This window comes from Coloeus monedula, assembly GCF_965178545.1.
Source record: "Coloeus monedula genome assembly, chromosome: 4".
NCBI classification, from domain to species: Eukaryota; Metazoa; Chordata; class Aves; order Passeriformes; family Corvidae; genus Coloeus; species Coloeus monedula.
Genome location: NC_138784.1, coordinates 43,809,202 through 43,831,591, shown reverse-complemented (window position 1 = coordinate 43,831,591; position 22,390 = coordinate 43,809,202). Strand labels below are relative to the sequence as shown.

Below are 22,390 nucleotides of genomic sequence, written 5' to 3'. Positions count from 1 at the left end.
TAGGCAATGTTTTATCTCGTATTTCCTACAGAAGTAGCGGACTCCCTAGATGCTAAAGACACCTTTTATTTTAGAGGCAAACAAATTATTTTAAATGTAACTGAAATGTAAATATTTATTAGGCCTCTTTTCCATTTGGTTCTTTGAATATGAATAGTCCCAAAGCAGTACTTCCTCTGAAATTTTCAGCTTCAAGCCGATGAACCTGACTGAAAAAAAATCAAACGTGACAATTGAGGAAACACAATTTTTTCTTTAAAACCTTACACCACCACCTTCCAAACACTGGCGTTTTGTTTAGTTTCAAACCACAGTGCTTGGTCCAGGCTGAAAATAGAAGATACCTTAGACCTGGGAACACCACTGGCCTTGGCTTGTCCACCTTGAGTCAGGCAAGGCTGAGAGTGAAGCCTGCCTTGGATGAAGCTTAAATTTCTAAAAGGAAAAAGCAGGAGACCAGAAGAAGCACAAAGGAAATCTCTCAGCCATGTTAGGAATGGCATTTTGACAAACAACTAATTGACTTCAACCATCTGACCTGTCCATCAATGAAAACCTTAAAAAGTAACAGGATGGTTTGTATGAAAAATAACACCATACATTTTGACTTATATTACTCAGGCAGCTTATCAGCCAACACAGCTTGGTCTATAAAGCATCCCACATGTTCCCAGCTAGTCACCCTGTCCCAGCTTTATGGGTGCTGCTACACTAAATAAAACTAGTCTTTGATCACCCATCCTATCCTGCAGCTACTAATGTTCACTGAGATCCCTTCTAAGTTGGCTATCTTTCCCCTGATGGAGATACAACCAGCACACCGTTAAGAGTAAATTAATCAAACTCTGCAGTACCATTCACATACAAAGAGCAGTCTGTGGTACTTTATACTGTCACACAGCAAGCACTGGGATGCTCATTAGCTCTGTGTCTGAGCTCTCAAAATCCAACACCAATGAGCTGCTGAAGGGTATGCAGCTGAACAAGGTACACAAGCACAGCCATGCTAGTCGATGGCCATCGCCAAAGAGGTAATAGTCCTTTTATTGAGATTTGCACCACCAGGGTTTTCTCCACATTTGTTGATGGCTTAAAGACATACGTGATCAGTCACTGGTGTTCAGTGGACACATCATCCTTCACTGAGTCACAGTAACTCAGCATCATTTCTCTGAGCCTTAGATATTATCAGGCAATGCTTGTCATCAGCAGCACCTTATTTGCTCCTCAGGTCTCTTACCAGATACTGAAGTCGCTGGCGTTCAGTCTCTGGAGTGAATTCTGAAGACATTGGAATGACTTCACCATTTCGGATTATTATAGCCCTGTAAAAGTAATAAAACATCATCAGCATAGAAAAAGAAGGTAAAAAAACCCAGAAAACCATGGGGTACAGTTGCAGTCTCGTTCTCTTCAGAATCACGACAAATAAAGACATTTCTTTTCCACTGAGGTTGTCAGCAGAACAGGGTAATTCCTGCCCTGCGTCCTTCAGGCTGGGTAACAAAGTATACTTGTATAAACCAAGTTCATTTTAGAGCTCACAAAAACATCCAAGCAATAAAGGCAAGAGTTACTTCAATTGATGTCTACAGGGTATCCTTATTAAGTGAAATGCAGACACCCAGAGGAGATGCTGCAGAATCAGTGATTGTAGAACAACTCTTTGCAGGTTTTAATACCAGTTGTGGCTGACACTGTCTAAACTACTGGCTTCAAATGACTCATGCAAGCACTTTCCAATTATTGACTGGTCATATGTCATGTCAGAACATCTCTACTCCAACAGCAAATGGAAATAGCAAAGCAAATCCTATTTAACACAAATTTAACTAGTTACCTGCTGAAAGATGGCAGGTAATGGAATGATTGTAGATTAGCCAGGACACGCTTCTGCAAATGGCAGAGAGAAAATTTTCTCAAACACCTGCCTGTTGCGTCTTAACAATCTGCTATGCTGCACACAAAATATGGTCCAATCTTTCCCTGGTGTAATGCCACTGGCTGGAACACAAGTCACAGGAAGGGAGAATTCACCCAATATTTCTGCATTCTACATTCATGTATTCACTCACAGAACTACGTTCCTTTATCTTTCCATTATTTAGGCAGTTCTGTAAGCAGAGCAATGCCTGGCACTTTTGAAGAGCTTGGTAAACTATGTATCATCCCAAAGACTTCAACGTCTGTTGTGGAACTGCCTCAGCCACCAGTAGATTAATTCAGTGTTTGGATAGCAGCAGTGTACCAGCTCCCCTCTTGAATTTAGACAGAATTTGGTATAGCTAAAAAAGTATTTGCCACTTGGATTTTAGTTTCTCTATGTTTTAAATGGTCCCATTTCTGTGATCTTTTCACCCCACTGACGTCCTATTTATGAGTTAGCTTACTTCCCTTGATAATTTGATTGATTTGCTATCATTACTTCTATGCCAGGTATTCTGATGGCACTGCAAAGCAACCAACAAATATAGTAGGCACACAAAGACTGAAAACTTAAACCTCTAAATTCAAAACACAGGCATCCTGAGAAAACCAACTCAGGTACAAACCTGAATTTCTAAAATTAGTGGCACTGGATAGATTTCCAAGTCTTGTGGTTAGGTCAGTGGACTAAAACTCTCTCCAGACTGTCACCTACTATTGCTAGTATGCAAAAGGCAGCAGCATTATCTATGACTAAATGAACTGTTCACATTTCTGAGATTCACGTTGCAAAAAGCAGATAGGTTCAGGATGGTACTACAATGGGAGATGTGGGAAGAAGCTCAGGCAATGAGGGGAAAACTGATTTGCTTTGAAAGGTAATAAAATTCATGCTCTTGGACTTCCAGCACTTCCTTGCAAATAATCCCGTGTAGAAATTAGAGGTGGCAAGAGTGCAGCCTATATACTGAAGGTTCCCACTGGCCCTTAATTAAAACCAGTACTATGTACTTGAGACAGACATGGTAGCTGCAACTCTTTAATTTCCTAAAACAAATTTGTGCATAATTTTGGACAGATTTTTTTTCTACTTTAGGGAATCCAACTACATTACAGGCTTACAAAAATGCCTATCCAATTAAAAATAATAAAAGTTTGCTGAAAATCTTTTGCATTTCTGAGACAGTCATTTAAATACAGACTAAGAACTCTACCACCTCTCTTCTGCAACAACACATTTGTTTTTATTTTTGCAGTTCCTGAGGTATTCAGCTTTGAACCAGATTTATTTACGCAGACAGTGAACATTTTATATAACTTTTTTATATGTTATTTGATTCACTTGAGTAGGCCTCCACTTAAGGGGTCTGTGGGTTTACTACAGAATATATACTCTGGCAACAGTCTAGACCAGACTGATCAAAGGAGCTATCAGACACTAACCAAATTTTACACACTAGTTTAAGTGAGTCATAAGGGATTTTCTGATCTTTTGCTTGTCTGCAAGAGCTAATATAAAACCACACGTTGATATAACCGTTAGCACATCAGGCTAATTTTCTAATTATTCTTTGCTTCCCCTTTAATCACCACTTCACAGGAAATCCATATTTTAAAGACCATTGAGACCAGTCTGGGGTTCACCTTTTTCTTTGTGCACATTGACATACTTTCTATATATGTTGATACCTGTCATTCTCACTTCTGTGGGTAGAATTTGGCCCTGAGGGACTCACATCAAATAAAAAGCAATTCAGAGGCGAGTGGGTCAACCTTTCATGGCTCAATTTATTTTCACCAGAATTGGCAGCCACCTGGGATGAAAAGCACAACCCAGCACACACACACATACACAAAAAAAAATCTTCAGAGGAGGAGGAATTAAAGTAATACTGTTGATACCTGGTAAAATAGAGTTTTATGTTTTTCATTAATGTTTTCACCAGTTGGACTTTATTCAACTTGCAAGTTACAGCTGCTCATAAAGTCAAATGATTTGATCTGAGGAATGAGACAGCTCTAGATATGAGTAACGGGAGGGACACAGACATACACGTACAAGGCACTGGTCCAAATTCAACTGTGGTGAGCTTATAAGCCCATACTGGGACCTTTCTGCACTAACTGCTTAGCTGTTTCATGACAGCAAAGGGTATTTCTGATGGCCCAAATGACAAGAATGGGCACATTTGTTGGCTATCTCACTGAGGAAGCTGGGTGCAAAAGCCTGGCCTGGGAGCCACCCTGCTCGGTGGGATTTTCCCCTGTGATTGAAAAGGTGCCGAATAAGGCCCTAATTGGGTTTGGAGACTGAAGTGCCCTTTCTGTGACCTTGCAGTGACAGAGCTGCCAACCAGCGACTGAAGGCTTTTTCCACCGAGCAGCCTCCAGAGCCCAGAATTCAACAGCCCAGAGTCAATAACTGCTCACGAGGAGGGAGCCTGGCTGATGCAGCAGCTGCAAACAGCTCCAGCAACTGCTTTTAGAGACCCACTAGATACGGTCCTGCAGGACAATTAATTTTGACTTTGCACTTCCTAATGGACTAAGCAGCAACATGGCAACTAAGCAGCAGTTACATGAGCATTACTGCTTCTGCCATGCATGAAACACACGTATGCAAGGAAGTAGTGTTCTGAAAGCATTTAAACTCCCCATGTATTGAGGATATATGAATGTATATTTTATGCCAGAATACAGCTGTCCTATTAAACTGTCAGAAATAACTACATAGGAAGCAAGAATTCCTTGAATAGATGCAGCGCCCAGAGAGCATTTGATTCTGCCATGTTTAATAGTGACATTTTAATTTCCACCACACTGGTGAAACACATTATAGCAGAGCCACAGGGTGAGCCTGCCAAAGGCAGATGGATGATTCATGTTTGCCGAGAACAAGTATGTCAACACTAACCAAATATTCTCTGATGACAAGGTTGCTTCAGACCCACACCAATCATTAATTTATATCACCAATGAAGTAGTAATTAAAAAGAAAAGCTTTTTTTTGGCAGGATTGGAAATTGGGAGTCACAGATCTGCAGACTCCTCAGTGCATTGCCCTCCATGCTCTGATGCCCTCTCCACACACCATTGTCTACAGCGAGAAACTGCTCTGAAGTCTTGAAGCCACAGAGGCCAGTAAGTCACTTATTCTGATCTCTTCTAAAAACAAACTAGATTTCCCTGAGTCCTTTCCTCTCTTTTGAACCCTAACTCTCTACCCACAGGAACTACAGGATTGTACTTGCCATTGCATTTCATATCCTCTGCATGACAATGAAAGTATGTTCACTAATCCAGAGCTGGGATACTCACAGTAAACTGGAATATATTGAGGAAAAAATTTCCCAAAACACAGCTGAAGTAGCCTAAAATGGAAGAAACAAGAATCTGATTTTGTATCTCTTTTGGCCTCTCCAGCTCTTCTGATCCAGCGAAACCACACCCTGAATAACTAAATTGGGAGCAAGAGATGTGCCAGTGGCTCAATGCACAAGTCAGGACTGGCAGTCATGGCAAATCCTACAGCCGGCTATGTCTGCTCAGTCACATGCAAATGAAAAGAAACACCAGGAGCTTAAAAGGCTGCATGTGCATCTACAGAAAACAGTGCATTTATCTTTTGGATTCACATGAGAGTATAGTCCAGAATGATCAGCTAAATTCACACAGAATATTAAGTATACAGTTATTTTCTATATTCAGATTCAATACTTAGAAATCATATTTAGTGCCTTAGTATACATCTGCTTTTAAAATACATGGAGATTGAAGCAACAAAAGGACAAAAATCTGCCACTGTGCTATACTGCTGCTGTGATGCTCAAGATGTAGCAACAACACAGGCTTAAGGAAAATATTGATATATCAACTGCTTTTGCATTTTTAATATGGCTAACAACTACCACCTCTCCTCAAATCAAGCAGGGTTTAGGGTTTTTTTTGTTTGTTTGTTTTATCTTTTGTGGAAAACATAATCAGCTGAAAATTGCACAGCATCCTTTCTATGTTTCTTATGAGAAACAAATACAGGAAATTCATACATTTTAGAGGAACCTCTTGTTGGTTACTCTCATTTAATCATACAGAGAAAGCAACACTTTAGTGAACAAGGTCAAAAGTGTAATTCCACTGCTGTCACAGGTCTATTGGGATTCTGGTGTTCAAAACAAAGGGACATCTCCAACTCTTAGGAGTGTTCAGGGGACAGCCTGATTCCGTTACACACTTTTTCAGCCAAAAATTATTTGAAACGCAACATTAAACTGCACATTTCTACAACACAGGATAAAAATCTGGTAAAGGTGACAGAGAAAGACCATTCAGAAAACCCTTTTTGACAGTGTATATCAATTCCAAGCCAGAGGGAGGATGTATCCATTTTGTCAAAAGGTGTTAAGCATGTGGATTCAGTACAGATGAAGCAGAAGTGCCTGGCCTGTCTGCAAAGGTATTAGAAATGTGTCAATGAAAAAGAAAGAGGGATTAAACTGACAGAAAGAATAAGGCAGGGTTTTATTACATTCAAGGGGGAACTAAGCAGTAGATTTTAATTAGGTGTGTCACAAGATCGTTGTGGAAAAAAGAATGGAAATCCTAGAACTACTATAGAATCAGTCTATATGGGTACTTGTTTACATTGGTAACTAAATGCATATATTTTAACAATCCAGGAAAGATCAATGTTAATGTTTGATAAGCTTCAAACCAGCTGTGCTTTTTTTTATTTATTTCTTTACCTTTTCTTAATTGCTAAGAAGTGAAAGACAATGACTATAAAATTATTAAAATGAGAAATGTTTTTCTCTTCTGTAAATGAAGTACTGGAACTTACAGCCATTATGATTACTGATAACTTTTAATACATGCAGCATTGGCAACTTGGTTTTACTTACTTAAAACTGAATTACTCCCACTTTGTCCCACACAGACCCATTTCTCAATGTTTCTTTAAAAACCAGGTGAACAAACACCTCACTGTGCTGGCAGTAACTGTGGAACTGATCTCATATTCCATCCCATGTATTCACTAACAACATGATTCTATAGTGCAAAGCCTTTAAATGATTTCCTTAATTTTATGAATTAAGGTAGGCTGGAGATAGTGAAACAAACCATTATGTAACATCTACCTGGCATTAAAACAGGTTCCAATGATGATATATCCATCACCATAAAACTCAGGTGGAAGCAGCAACCCTCAGCAACACCAACGGAAAAAACACTCTGGCTGCCTCCCACCCATAATATCTAAGATAATGCCCCAACTCTTGGCATCACTATCAAGAAGAAAACAAGCAACAAACCAGGGAAGGAGTAGAGCTAGTGAAAATTGTCTCTGTCCTCACTTTCCATTTACTGTCACTCAACAGTCCTGCCACTCTGATTTCTTTGTATTCTTCAGCACAAACATAAGCCCGTTCACAGAAACCTTGTGACAGGATAGAAACACTGGATCATTTTTCTTTCAGCGGAACAAAGCCAAGGTTAAGTGGGAGCAGACTCTCCCTACTTGTGGCTCTTCTGGGACAATGTAGTTTCATGTTACGTTGTGGGTTATAGCAGGCTGCTCAGACACTTTCATTCATCGCTTGGGGGAACTTCAGCTCCCTCAAGCCAATAAAAGGTGTGAGAACTTGCCTTGGTGAAGTATTGCAAAAGTAATTTCCTACAGGAGCGTGCTCTGGCATTTTCTGCCAGAACAATGAAGATCACTTCTAAACTTCTGCTAAGGCTTTTTGCAGACTGCCAGCCACCCTGGCTGCTCCAAGGGTTAGTATCTCAGCAGCACAACTGCCAAGTGCAGCCCTTGCTCCACTAGGACACTGACTGGGCATTCCCAAGTATTTCATTCAAGGTCCTTTCTTCAAGTCTTTGCCGCAGCATGGAGCCAAGCATGCTATACCTCTCCTGTGGCAAGACAAGAACCTCCTCCTGCCTTTGAAAAGAAGCAGAGAAAGAAATTATGAAATCTAGACCCTGCAAACCTCCCTGAAAGTTGTCTTTCAGAGGCACCTGCAAGCACATGAGCTGTTCCTGCACACACGTATAGAGCTTTACACTGTTTCCAATTACCTGACTCACTCATATTTCTATTTCTAGTGCTTATTTAGTGATTCCTTTGGAGAAGACTTCTGGGCACAATGAGGCTGCTGAAATACTCTAAAGCCACTGTTCTGGTGGTCTGATTTAATTGTATTATTTTTAATAAAGGATCACAAATAGGCAAACAGAAGCTGTTTCTCTAAGCAGAATAACACAGATTTCCATGGAAGGGCTTACTTCTCATCTACAGTAGCACCTGACCAGTCAGGATCTTTCTTACTGCCATCAAAAAATAACAGAAATCAGAATTTTTAGAACTGATCTGGTATTCCATCTCATGTATTCACTAACAACTCAGTAAGCAGCAGTTAAAGGGATTTTCTACCACTGGCAGCCTCCCTCTGCCCTATATATTGCATCTAACCATGAAAAGCACCTGGTTGTCACAAAAAATGGAACTAAATGACTTCAGTTGTTTCTGCATCACTACTGTACAGTTTTAAGTTAAATGTAATGCTGAGCTTGCAGGCTGTCCACAGAGGAAGTAACTTGGAGAAGACACGTTGCCCCATCATTTTTGACCCCTGGAGTGGTATGCTTCTAGTTGTCAGTGCCTCTTTAGTAGGCTGCAGCTCCATTCCCATGGGACTCTACTGTGAATTCCCTGCCCTAGTTTACGTCCTCAAGTGTATTGCCTGGCTGATGAAATCTTAAGTATGGAGTTATTATTAGCACTTGGCTTTATCAATGGTGTTTCATTTTAGGGCTAATTATATATTTTCTTTTATGCCCACCCCATCACTAATGCAATGGCAGTACCTATCTGAATGCAATGTTCTTGTCTGCTTAATTGGGAAAGTAACTTTTGCTATTGAATCAATAGTGACTTTATAAGTTTACCTTTACACTCCTAGTATCGTCTACTCCAGCTCCAGTAGTACTAACCCAAATGTGAATAAACTAAACTAAAATGCTCTGTAATTAATTGTGTGTACTCTCCTGGTAGTTTACATCTCAACGCATCAATCTTTCAGAAAGGGCTTCAGCTGGCAGCTAGAAAACTATTACAAGCCAGTTTATAGTGACACTACTAGCACACAAAAACTGCCCACCATTGGCTCCAACAGCCTTAGGCTGGAGATTTACTGCCCTCTTAGGATTCATTTTGCTCCAATGATTTCAGTGTATTCTTCATCTGAACACAGCTAAGTACAAGGCTGCAATGATGACAGACCACCATGTTTCTGTATCATGGCTGAACACCAGGCCACCAATTACTCAGGCCGTGCCAGGGAAATGAACAAAGAAGTGCAGTCACATCTCTGTGGCCAGCTCTGAGCCCCAGGACTGGTATCTGTGGAATCAGTCTTTTTCCCTGCTGTCCAGGATATCACATTCATCTCCAAGACAAGTTACTATGGCAACTAAACCTAGGCTTAGTGGATGAAGGCATTGCTGTGCAAGCCAGTGTTTATTTTGTCAGTGATATGGCTGGGATATGGCTGTCCATGTAAGATGGAAGAAGTAAGGATTTTTTACCTCTCTGCTCTTCGCTGTCTCACCATTGACAAAGAAAGAATGAATTCTAGCACCTAAAGTCATATCTACTTTGACCTCAGCTTTTCTGCTTAACTCAGCACCAGTGGCAGGATATTGGAACAAGCTGGATCAAGATGCAAAAGCAGACTGCAAGTCACGCTCTCTGCTTGCTCTTCATCCGTGAATTTTTACCCAAGTCCTGCTTCATTCACCCACACAGAAGTGACCAGGGCCATTACTTAAAGTCTCAGGAGCAGGGCTCAAGCAGCATTGCACAGCTGCTTCTGAGACTGAACAGCCTGGGCTGCCTTGAGTTTGCTGAATTCAGGTGACTTGAAAAGCTTTTCAACATAGTAAGGACCACAGCAGACTTTGAAACATTCACCAAGCAAGCCTGGGGTGCTCCCTCTGGCCCCCCTCCCAAAGTACAGATCGGAGCTAGAGAACCAAGTGCCCAGGCTGCTTTGCATGCATTGACCCTGGCCCTGCAACACTGCAATGAAGAACTTGCACGTCTCTGTGCTCAGCTACAAAGGCACAGATTAAAAAGATAGTTTGTTTGGAGTTCGTTGGCTTTTTTTTTTTTTGCCTTCCTTTTTTTTTTTAAAGGCTGAAACTCCATGAGAATTAAAGTTAATAGAATTCTTTATTCCTGGAAACCAATACCAATGAACTGTGGCTTTACAGTTTACTGATATTACTCGAATAGCCAAAATTTTTCTCCTTCCTCATTATCTGTAGCATAAGATAATGTCTCTGTGGTAAGGACCAGTGATTTAACTGAATGTATTCCTCACTGAAAATGTTTACAATGACTTCAGTACCTGCTAATTGCCACAGGTATTGCTAAGGCATATGCTCTCCCAGGAAAAACAAGAGTTTGAAAAAGAAGTAGGACATTTTGTTTTCAAAGCCTACAAACATTTACTACCAAATGAATAATTTCTACCAAGTCAGTGCTGGATATGACATGCCAGTAACCTGAACTTGTCATCCACTGGATAACTAGAAAATGCTCTTCCTTAGCACTGCCCTTTGAGTGAAATGACTTCTTTCTGATCCAACACCTTTTCTTCACACCTTGCCTTCAGTGTTTCTTGAAGTGCCTTCAAAAGCTTTATCCAGCATGAAATCCTGCAGTATCTGATGTTGCTGTCATTCCAATGAATCTTGTGCTCTTGCTTCTCCCTGGAAGGAGGCCAGGCAGGAAAAAGGGAGAAGGGCTTTCTGCAGGCCTGAAAATCGTGCTTCTAAGGAAAAGAGACAGAGGGAACAGAAAGAGAGGACATGGCCATGTCTCCTGAACGTGGCTAATCTTTTCCAACATTTTGGGCTAGTCAGGATCAGACTTCTCCACCTATCAAACTGCAGTGAAGGAGAATGTACATGGCAGAGACTTGCTTTGCTTTGAATTCAGTCTTTCCTCACTACACAGACCTGTGAGCAAACCAGACTTAGGTTATCTGTTGCCCTGAAATGATCTAACATTTTTTATTTTCAAGTGATTCTGTCACAGAATTAATAATAACCTAAAAAGGGGATGTACCATAGATCAGCCAACATACAATCTGTAAGTGTTGCTCTTGCCTCAGGGGAGTCATCTTTTGAGAATTTGGAGGAATGAGAACTTCAGGGGACAAAGAGAAATCCCTACCAATTGCATGGCCTTTGTGTGTTGCTCAGTTTTGAAACTTTCTTTGCCCCATCCTTAGGAGAAGACATGAAAAAGAATGCTTTTCCAAATACTGCAGACTGGAGAAGCTTAGTAACTGAGTTAGTCTTTCCCCTAGAGACCTCTAAGTCTCTAGTATAAAGCACAGTTACTGTTGTTTACGTAGACACAGATGTAAGAAGACAGAGAGGGCTTAGGCAGACCACTCGCAGAAAACAGGGGAAAAACACACCATTTAGAAGATGAGTAGTTATGAAAAACAGAAAATTAAAGCTTCCTAGAAAAACAGTAAACCAAAGACTAAATTAAACTAGTTCTACAATAGCAATATATAAGAACACTTTTTAGTTTCCATCCTTACACAGTGTTAGCGCCTCTGGCAAAAACAACCCTGCTGGACTGCCTCAAGGAAGAGGTCAGATACCATGAACCACAAAAATGGCTCAGAATCATCAATACTGACTTCTCAGAAATTCTATTTAAGCTACACTGCCAGTCAGCAGACACATAGCTGTTTCCATGCCCCTCTCATTTACTTCATAAAAACAAATTAAGCCCCCAAATCTGACTTCCTATAACAAGAACTAACCATGAGGGAAGCAGCTGACAAGCACCATGACAAAGAAGAGGAACTATAAATGTAGTAAGCTTCAACACAAGCAGCAAATCCAGAAAGAACTGAAAAGGTAAACAAATTCAATTTTCAATTCACTATTTTATTACACTGGGAGAAGACTGTGTTATAAACACACTCTCCCACACCTGGTCGCTTGAAGTACCAATGAAGTTACTTTACCTGCACCCACACAAAACCATCACAAAAATATTCACTCAACAAGCTCCTACCATTTAATAAGCCCAAATGCCTTAGCATTAATTTTACACTTGCAAAAAGGAGGAGAAAATCTATTCTGGACATGAGGATGTACGTTCAAGGAGAGTGTGAACATGCCCTGAAAACATAAGTACTGGGGAGCAAAAGCAAGGAGGCAAAAAGATGATAAAAAAGAGCTGATGAAGCAAAGCAAAAAATTCAGTGACCCTGCAAGTCCGTGAAGCCTTCGAAATATCAGGCTCTTTGCTTTGATGCTATGTTCTGCCAATAAATCAAAAAAAGCCCAAGAACCCATTTGCAGATTTAGTGAGGGTTTCAGGGTGTATGGAAAAGTCAAATCAACTTGTGATATTCTGCTTCTTGTATAATGATAAAGGCACAGCTACCCTACATGGCTCCAAGCACAGCACAAAATGGAAGTGCCTGCAGGCTCCGAGCAGCTCCCTAACCAGACAACACAAAAGCCAGAACAGTGCCCGTGCCAAAGATGGTTAATATGATCATATTGCATTACAGTCATTGTAGTGATATTGGACAAATGTTATGTTGCATGAGGCTATACAATAATTGGGCAGTAATCAGTAAAAACATTAAGTCCCTGTTTTACAACTGCTTCATCAGTAGCTATAAAACAACATCCTAATAAAGAGCATAAAACTAAAAAGAACTGAGATTAACAAGGCGTGTTATGGCAGTTTAGAAGTAAAAGTCACTTTAGCAATATAGAATTGAACGACACTATTTAAAACAATGACCAGAGAAGATTTACTATTCCATATTAAAAAAAGAAAAGAAAAAAATAGCAGCTATTCCAATGGCCTAGTTTTCATAGTAAATATGTCATGCTGGTAAGCAAAAAACAGCGCCTCAATGTTCACCAAAAAAAGCACTATATATTGGATAGCTGACTATAGCACTATCAGTTCCTAATCAGATAACCTTGCATGGACAATGCTAATCACTGAAAAAAAGAGAGACAAAGAAACATTAGAAAAAGCTGTGGCTGATATTCAGATATTAATTTTGACTGTACAAGTATTTATATATATATTTATGGCAGAGTCCAAGAATGATCAGATAAGCCATTAGAGAATGAAAGCAGTTCCTTCCAAGTTGTTTTTATCAGGCTCTGAATACATCACCTCATTTTTAGTAGGGTTCTGGTATCATGTGCAGTTAACATGTAATTATTACAGAACTGTGATTGCATCGTTAGCAGAAGTTTAATTATATCATTGACATTAGTGATGCCATAACATCAAGCTCAATAATAGTTCATAACAAAACCTACAATTAGCACAGTTTTTCCTCCCTTTTACACCAACCAAAAGTGTTCAGCTTGGAGAAGCCTAATAGTCCATACAGAAGTGAGCTAGGGCTGAACCTGAAAGGATTGCTGGCTGGTAATTTAGTAATATGGTAATTAAAGTCTTTTCATGATGTAATTACACATCAACTACAAAAGGACAGCTGCTATACAACACTGCCAGGGTACATGGCATGAAATGATTAGATTTGAGAAGCTTTGGTGGATAAACTGAATACCACAGACATAAGTCTGAGGTATAGCTGGCACCACACAGTACATTATTATTCAAGTCTCACACTTAACGTTGCCTTAGTCTCATTGTGATAGGAACAGTTTGTTGCACATACCTTGGTCCTCCAACAGCAGAAGCTCTTCAAAATCCACCTTTAAAAGCCTCTGCTGTTTTGAAGTTCTCTGAAATTATAAAACCTAACCTTCACCTGGGGAGAGGCAGTGTAACTGAGGTTTACATGAACCCAAAATGTTTATTTCCCATACGAAATCTTCTCTCACTGACTCCTATCTGTGGGAAATTAAACTTGATTTATTTGCCGGCTTTTTCCAGTGGGGTAGCAGAGACAGAAGGAGGAGAACGAGGAGAGGAGAAAGGTGCAAATGAGGAGGGGAACTAAGAACTAAGGGTTTTGGCATCTAGTTCCAACAGCAACAAGAAGTCATCCCCTATTTAAGTGAAAGAACAAACCGACCCTTCTTCTAAAAAGCAGATAAACATTTCTTGAAGTAGTTTCTTTATTGTATTTCTCACTGCGCTCCCTTTTATCTGTACAAACCACAAAGTTGACCACAAGGGATGAGACAGCAAAAAGCAACATATTTTTCCAACTAACACAAGTAAAATTTCTTGACTACATAACTGGGCTCTTCAAAATACAGGAATGCACTGTGCACCCTGGCAGTGGGCAGACAACCTCAGTGGCTTGTTTAGTCCTAAAACGTCCTTTTTGTCATGACAGCAAGTCGGATGTTTTGCAATAGCTGGTTTTTTCCCTGTAAGTGGGAAAGGGGATTTGGTGGGAGAAAGACCCAGACCAACTGATCTACACTTTAAAGCTTTAAAATTTCTTTTGAGCTAGGAAAGTCTAGGAATGGACTTACCTGAAAATGAAAGATTTTGGGATAATTCTCCTCAGCATAAGAGAGATCTTCAGTGAAGTCCATTTGGAAAGTGCAAAACCAAACTGTTTTGAATCTGAAGGGACTTTATTACAAATTATTAGGAATGAGAATTTGAATCCTGGTTCAAATAACACCCAGTCTTGCTGATGGTTTCCTTTCTGATTCCTGCTCTCCCTCTTTTTCTGAGGAGATGTTTTGGGTGGACTTAATGAACATGCAAAACTCCTTGAAGACTTAGTATGTTTAACTACAGTTACACCAATACTCTGGCACCCACTGCAGATCACTGCCAACAGGACTGTCTTGCCCTTGGGTATCAGAGGCTGCAATTGAGCTGAGGCTGCTCTCAGGGAGCACAGGAGGAATCCTGAGGGAACTGGAAGCAGCCAGTTCCAGTCATTTAGGAACAAAGATCTTAGAAGTACTAGGCTACTCAGAAGTAAGTCCCGCATGGTCAGTTTTACACAGCGCACTTTTAAGAGGCAATAAAGCAAATTAGCCAACTCAGACTCAACTGTACTTCAAGCACAATAGCACAAGAAAACATGATTATTTCTAATTTAATGGCAGAAGAGATAGAAGATCATTCAGCTAGTGGTTCTGTTGACGAGACAGGTGATCACTTCAAACATGGTTGCAGCTACCATGTGAGGGCTCACTTGACACGATGCAGAAAGGAGTTTCAAATAGGTCACTTGTCAATAGAAACTGGGTGCACAACTTGCAACCTATACAGCAAATTTAGCATCTTAAAAACAATCACCAAGGTAAAAAGCAAAGGAATTTTACACACAAAGGATTTATCTGACTTCCTACACAGTTTAAATCAGTAAGAGGCAATAAAAATCTTAGGTTTAAACTACAAAATGCTTCACTTTTGAGTGTTGTCTCTGTAAGTACGTGGGTGTACACACTACAAACATGAACTGTGTGTGCACAAACCTTAAACACAAACACATAACCACATCAGTCTTCACCTAAAGACAACATGGTTCAATACTTTTGCAGATATTAATTACTTGGCTGTTAATGAACAGAATACAACAGCAGTTCATATCACAAGGGAACTATTCTCTCTGTCCTGTTTATACAGTGCACTGCCAAAAGAAACATGTGAAGTCTGAAGTCTTGCAGGAAGACCCTCACTATCTCTCTCCAATGATGGTAAGGGCAGAGTTAGAGATGGGGAAAGAATGCAAGTGAGAGATTTCCAGTATGCTCCTATCATCAGCAGCATCAGAAGACAAAAAAAAAGCTTATAATGAGTCTTCAAGCACCCAACTTCAAAATAAAACAAAGCAACAGCTCCTGAGCAACAGCATTCAGTTATGAGAAATGTACAAGTACATGAGCTAGAAGAGGAAAAGCAAAAAACCTATACTGTGATAGTCTGTCTCCCTCTCCTCTGCCCCCGATGCAAGAGTAGCAGCTATTTGCTTACTGATCACTACCTTCAATTACATGAAAATCTGAAAGCCAAAAGGCCTATCAAGACTAAGCCTGGCAACAAGAGACACAGGACTTCCTACAGAACAAATACAGCCCTACCAGCTGCTCTGGGTGCAGTCACCTTGTCAGTGTTCAACACAATTCTACTACACGCCCAACACCTCTTCTGTTTCAATGGCTTTTTAGCACCTTTCCACTTCTCTGCAACCATCAAGTCTTTCAGAAACTGCTACAGGACCAGAAGTTTCCCTGACTGCAACCACTGCTCAAGATACTGGAACTCTATCCTTGGCACTTGCATGCATTTCTGCGAGAAGTGCTAAGTGTCCAGCCAAGAAACAGAATCTTGTGATAGTGGCTGCTTTTAAGGAACTCGGTAACACCAGGCCTGGGGAGTTTGGGGTAAAGGATTAGACGGAGAGACAACACACTTACCTGCTATCACCAGCATTTGCCACATAAAGCTTCCCCAATAAATACACAACCACTAGGGCTGTGCAGCCACCAGAAATGTTATACACGGTCCTCTCTCGCTCTATTTGCAAATCCTGTGGGAAAAGAGAACAAGATCTATAAAGACAGCATTGCAATTAATGTTTGAGAAAATGAAATAATAAAAATACAATAAGAATAAAAACACAATAGTCTTTATTAAATTGTATGTCCCACTGGCTGTCTTTTCTTGCAGCTATGGTCACACGAGCTGGGAGAAGAACAGAGTGTTGAGGAGTACCTATTACTTTTTGTAAAGATGTTTGGGAAAATCAGGTCAGGAGACTGTAAAACATCAGGTACTAGGGAATAAACAGCATCTCTCAGCGATGCAAGAGAATTTGCAACAGCAAAAGCACAATGAAGGCAAAGATAAATGAAGCTTAACAACAGGTACCTGGTGGTATAATTGGAGAGTGCTTTACATAGACAGCAAATAATTAATGAGACCAGCTACAACATGAATAAATACCTGGTCCCCTAGAGGAATGCTAGGATTGTGGGGCATACGCCTTTAGGAACAACAGCAAGATACACTCATGCCACAAGGCTACCCTTCAGAAACATGGGGAATGAGTGGATGCTAAACTGAATCTGAGTGCAAGAAATATTAAAAAGTCCTCCACAGAAGTGGAGGACACAAATTATACTTATCACCAACAATCAATAAAGTCCTGGAAAGAAAAAATTATATAAATAAACACACACACATATACACATACACATACAGTGCCTCAAGAAAGCTTGGAGAACATAGAGTAAAAAAGTAAATAAGCTACTTTCATGCATACATTTGAAACAAACGTTGAAGTGTATGCCAATGAATAAATTCTGCTGTCTGTAGTTTAGTTTCAGGTAATAACATGCTACAAATTACCCTTCTTTCCTGTGTCCAGAGCCAAATCCAATTTCCAACTGGTCCGTCCTTGTAACACTGGATTCAAACAGGGAGCATCATTTAACGTCACCATTGCAAGTACTGGCAGATCTTTTCCAGCTAAACCTTGGCTACTTTTATGTGGTTTTTATTATGAATATATGTTTGCCTCTGTGTGTGTGCATATGCACAGACCTACACTTCAGCCATTTTCATATTTGCACTGAGCAAGAAACAGCTCAAATTGTTCATGCCTTGAGGTATGGAATTTAGAGCTTTATTTCAGAGCTAAATTTATCTGAAGAAAAGCACTACAACAAATGCAAACCGTGACAGCTGCAATTTGATAGAAAATCTGAAGAGGTCCCTGTCCCACGCTTTGTCTCCTGCAAATTTCAGGGGAGGAAGGTGACCTGGAGCAGCAGTAGGGATGCTCAGCAGCGCTCAGGCGCTGTCCTGAGCGGGTGGGCTGAAGTGTTGGTCCCAAATAATGTGACTCCTCGCTGGCCAATGCACACACATCCCATTTGTGCCACAAACACAGTGCCAAGGTGCTGTCCCAGAGGGCCATCCTCAGCTGTGTGTGGAAACTGCACGTGGCTGCCACAGGAACACGGGTTCTACTGCACTCACCCACTTTTTGGTGGGGAAGTGGGGGTGGTGGTGGTGGTGGTGAGGACCAGGAGGAAAACACTCCCAAGATATAAATCATATCTTGCGGAACCTTCGGTCACACACATGGGCCTGTTATAAAGGCCTTTTTATCTAATCTTGCCATGGAGCTGTATTCTCCTCCCCATGGTTTCTATATATTTTTAAATTAAGCTGAAGAGTTCAAAGGAAGCCGATATTTCTAACCATCAAAATAATTTAAACTTACAAATGCTACAGTGGATTTTCCAAGCACTGGCAGGAATTTTAAGAACACTTCAGTTCCACAGTTCATAATATCCTCCAAGACCTTCAAACAATGTGCAATTCCTCATCTGGTTTCAGCACTGTCATACATACACTTTGCAAGTGCTGGAGTGCCTAAACCAAAATTTATTTCTTGCAATAACCAGAATTCAGAAGCATCTATTATAGGAGGGAAGATGGATAATCCTTAGGGGCCCTTTTTCAGAATTTCTTTGATTTAAACTAGATCTGTGTACTGTGTTTTCTCGAATCATTGCTGTCGTTGGGCTCTCCCATCTAGAACTTCAATTTACTACCATGACTTGTCAGAGTACATTCAGTGCCGTGTATAATTTGATATTACATACTTTGCTTGACATTTTCAGCGGCAAGGAGAGAGGGCAAGGCTTTCTGACAACTCAACAAGATTTGAGGGGGAGAAATAAAGCAAAATAAAATGAAGCTCACCAATGCTACCAATTCGTTCTGATGTACAGACACCGGCTTTTAATGAAATACTTCACAACAGCAGTGCTGGGAAAGTAGTACAGACATGGGCAGAAGCCCCAGAATGCCTCTAAAGCCTTTATGGGTGTAAAGGGGCTCCTTCTAGACAGAGTGTATACAAAGCTTTCCTCATTTTCCATTATTTCAGAGCAAGCTCCTTTTTTTTTTTGCCGAAGAAGCAGCCAATTTAGTTGAAGCTCAACCCTCCGCGCCGGGACATGTGGTGGCAGATGCTCCCAAGGGTTGCCCCAGGCGTGGTCCCCGTTCCCTGGTGCTGGATGCGGGAGGGCGGAGCACAGCCTGCAGAGGACACCGCGACGGACCGAGCAGGTGAGGGCGAGCAGGGCGGCTTTCTGCACCGAGCCCGGCAGCGGCGGGGCGGCAGGACCGCGGGGCGGGCCGAGGCTCGGGCCGGGCTCCCGGAGCACACGCTTGGGGTCCCCACAAGACGTGACCGTCTCTCGGAGCCACGGCGGGGCCGGCCCGGCCCCAGCCCCAGCCCCAGCCCCGGCCCCGGCCCCAGCCCCGGCCCCGGCCCCAGCCCCGGCCCCGGCCCCGGCCCCAGCCCCAGCCCCGGCCCCGGCCCCGGCCCGGCACGGGCGGCTCCTGCCACCTGGCGGACGCTGCGCGCAGCGGCCGCCGCTCCCCGCCGCCGGACACCGCTGGAGATCATCTATCTACTCGAGCCCCTGCCAAAGCAGCGTCACCTAGAGGAACCAGGTGGGTTTGGAATGTCTCTAGAGAGGGAGACTCCATGACCTCCATGGGCAGTCTGTTCCAGGGCTCTGCCACCCTCCGTGTGAAGTAGTTCTTCCTCGGGTTGAGGGGAAGCTTACTGTGGTTTAGTTTATGGCCGCTGCTCCTCATCCTGTTGCTGGGCAGCACTGAAAAGAGTCTGGCACCATCGTCTTGACACCCGCCTTTGAGATGCTTATGTGCAGTAATGAGATCCCCTCTCAGTCTTCTCCAGACTAAACAGGCCCAGCTCCCTCAGCCTCTCCTCATAAGAGAGATGCTCCAGCCCCTCAATCATCTTTGCTGCCCTCCGCTGGACCCTCTCCAGTAACTCCTTCTCTTTCTTCTACTGAGGAGCCCAGAACTGGACACAGCACTTCAGATGTGGCCTCACTAGGGCCGAGTAGAGGGGGAGGATCACCTCCCTCAACCTGCTGGCCACACTCTTCCCCCACTCTTTTCATCTGTATTTATCCTCAGAGCAGGGGCTTTTCCTCCAGGATCTCAATCTTGCTATGACAGAAAGCAGCGTTAACAGTATTAGGTATCTGCTTAAAAAAAAAAAACCTTTCAGAAGGCATACACACAAAATTAACTCCCTGGCATGCTTTATATCAAATGCTTGTAATTCTGTTTAAACTCTCACTTCTACTGGTTATATGAGTAGAAACTTTTAAAAAGAGAATCGTTACGACACATGCCGCTCTCTCAAGACCGTTCAATTGATTAAAATGGCACCAATCTAGAAAAAGCATCTGTCTAGATTTTGTCTCAGTCAAAAAATCTCAATAAAGAAGAAAATAATCATACAACGAATGCAAATTTATACCTTCCAATAAATCACACAGACTAGCTCTGTGCCATTTTTTCCCATCTAAAATTAAATGGGGTTCAGTGTACAACAGGTGCTCTCTCCCCTTAAACTTTCTTGCAAATACATACATCACACATGTATACAAGGTTAAATACAGGGAAACTACTATAATTTGATGTTCCTGTCCAGTATGGAACTACACTTGGAAGCATTCCTCCTGGCTCCTTTGAACTGAATCTATAAATGCACATTTTAAAACTCAACAGATGAAAATGAGAGGATTTGACTTATGACACCTTCAGAACTTGAGCTTAGTTATTTCTTTTTAACTGGAACAATTGTGATACTGGCAATTACTGACATTTACTGTTTTTTAGACAGGGCACTAAATTATCTGAAAACACAGCACAAACTTGCTAATCCCAGTTTCAACACAGAAAACACCATATAGATGTACTTCAAAATGGGGACAGTTTGATTGTTAAACATCTAAGTTAGGCACTGACTTGATCTGTATCAGCTTTCCACAGGGTTTTCCTGCATGTAGCTGTTAGACAAGAACTGTCCAAAGAAAACCACACCAAAAAAAGGTAAAATAATTTTTAAAAGCCTTTTGAAAGCCATGAATTGCATTTTATTTGAGACTTGAGGCAAAACCAGGGAGATCTTAACTAGAATTCAAAAGAAAGTTGGGGAAAAAAATAAGGGTATACTAAATGCTCCCAGGAAAAGGGGACACAGCCATCATCAGATAAACCTGTCAGGTTGGACTCTTTAAAAAAGGTATCTTCATCTACTCATTATTTTCACTTGGTTCATAAGACTCCTTTGCAGCAATGGGTATTTCAGGAAAAAACACCAAGAAGTTTGCCAATGTGTCCAGGAAGCTTGAGCTTTCACCACGTGCCAGGTAAACCGATACACTCTGCTGGCACAAAACCCTTATACACACTGCACATCTCAACTGCACTGACCTAACTCAACAACATCCAGTTCCAGTACAAACAAGGGCTGATTAAACAATGTGCTGTGGAAGAGGCCCAAAGTCTTCATGCAAAGACTAAAAGGAGTATAAGCTATCAGGAAGTTAAACAGAGGCAGGAGGAAGATGAAATATTGCAAGCACAGATGAGACACAGAAGTGTTGATTTTATGAATTGCTCCCTTACACAGATGAAAGAAAACACTCTTTCGCCTAAACCAATTAAAAGGGCAAGATTCACCCCAGAGCTTAAAGTAGATACAATTCAATTCTCTATTGCTTTCCTTAATTGGACCATTTTTGTAAGATTTCTTGTAAAATTTAATGCTGAAATTACATTGCATTGTGGTGGTCATTTGTTTATCAAAAACAGATGATGAACTTCAACCCTCTAATATAAAGCAAGTGGGAATGAAGATATTGGATCTGTAGCAAATGAACAAATACACATGGAGGAAGATGTTCTGTTTAGTTCAGTTTAGAAACAGAGAGAACAGATTAGTATGAGCTATACAAGGAATACCTAAACACTGTAACTGGAGTGAGTTACCCAGGGTTTCTGCATGTGTCATACTCTAGCCACAAAAGCCCTCACAACCAGTCAGATCTCTGAACATAAGCTGAGATGGTTGTCTGTGTGAATACCTACCAGAGATGTGAAGTCAAAACAAAGCAGGGCAATAACAGCCCTAATCACTCAGACACATGCAGGAAGGCAGCAACAGGTACCACACACACTGCTCTCACAGGAGAGGTAGAGTACTTGATACAGACCTTCTATGCTCTGTTACCTTCACTGCCCAGTCTCATGAAACTCCACTTCTCATCTCTCCTGCACCTGGAGACAGTTTCAACAGGAGAGAATCATGTCATGCTCTCAGAGCCTGGCACTCTTCTGGCCTCAAAATTACACCAACTGAAGCATGAAATTGGTGTTCCTCTTAAGCATGCTTTGAACCCACTAGGGTGCAGTGGATGGGCATGGTCATCTCCTCCCTCATTTCTCAACAAAGAAGGGAACAATCTAGTCCTCTCTTTCTGAAAAGGTGTGCTAAACTGATGGATTTTCCTACATCCTCCTCTTTCTTTTCATCTAGCAGAAATTGAGCCTACTACCCATAATGAATAAATCTGCCCGCACACCCCCTACTGAAGTATGCCTAAGCCATGG

General features: G+C 41.5%; 1 protein-coding gene across 1 annotated transcript in view; it reads right to left on the bottom strand.

Moving 5' to 3' along the window:
• The window catches only part of PPM1H (protein phosphatase, Mg2+/Mn2+ dependent 1H), a gene marked incomplete at its 5' end in the record, with an annotated part of 136,408 nt that overhangs the window by 35,982 nt on the left and 78,036 nt on the right, over positions 1-22,390 (bottom strand). The window contains 2 exons of the mRNA XM_082279557.1: positions 1,241-1,325; positions 16,351-16,463. Coding sequence (XP_082135683.1) covers positions 1,241-1,325; positions 16,351-16,463 — 198 coding nt within the window. The remainder of the gene's footprint in view (positions 1-1,240; positions 1,326-16,350; positions 16,464-22,390) is intronic.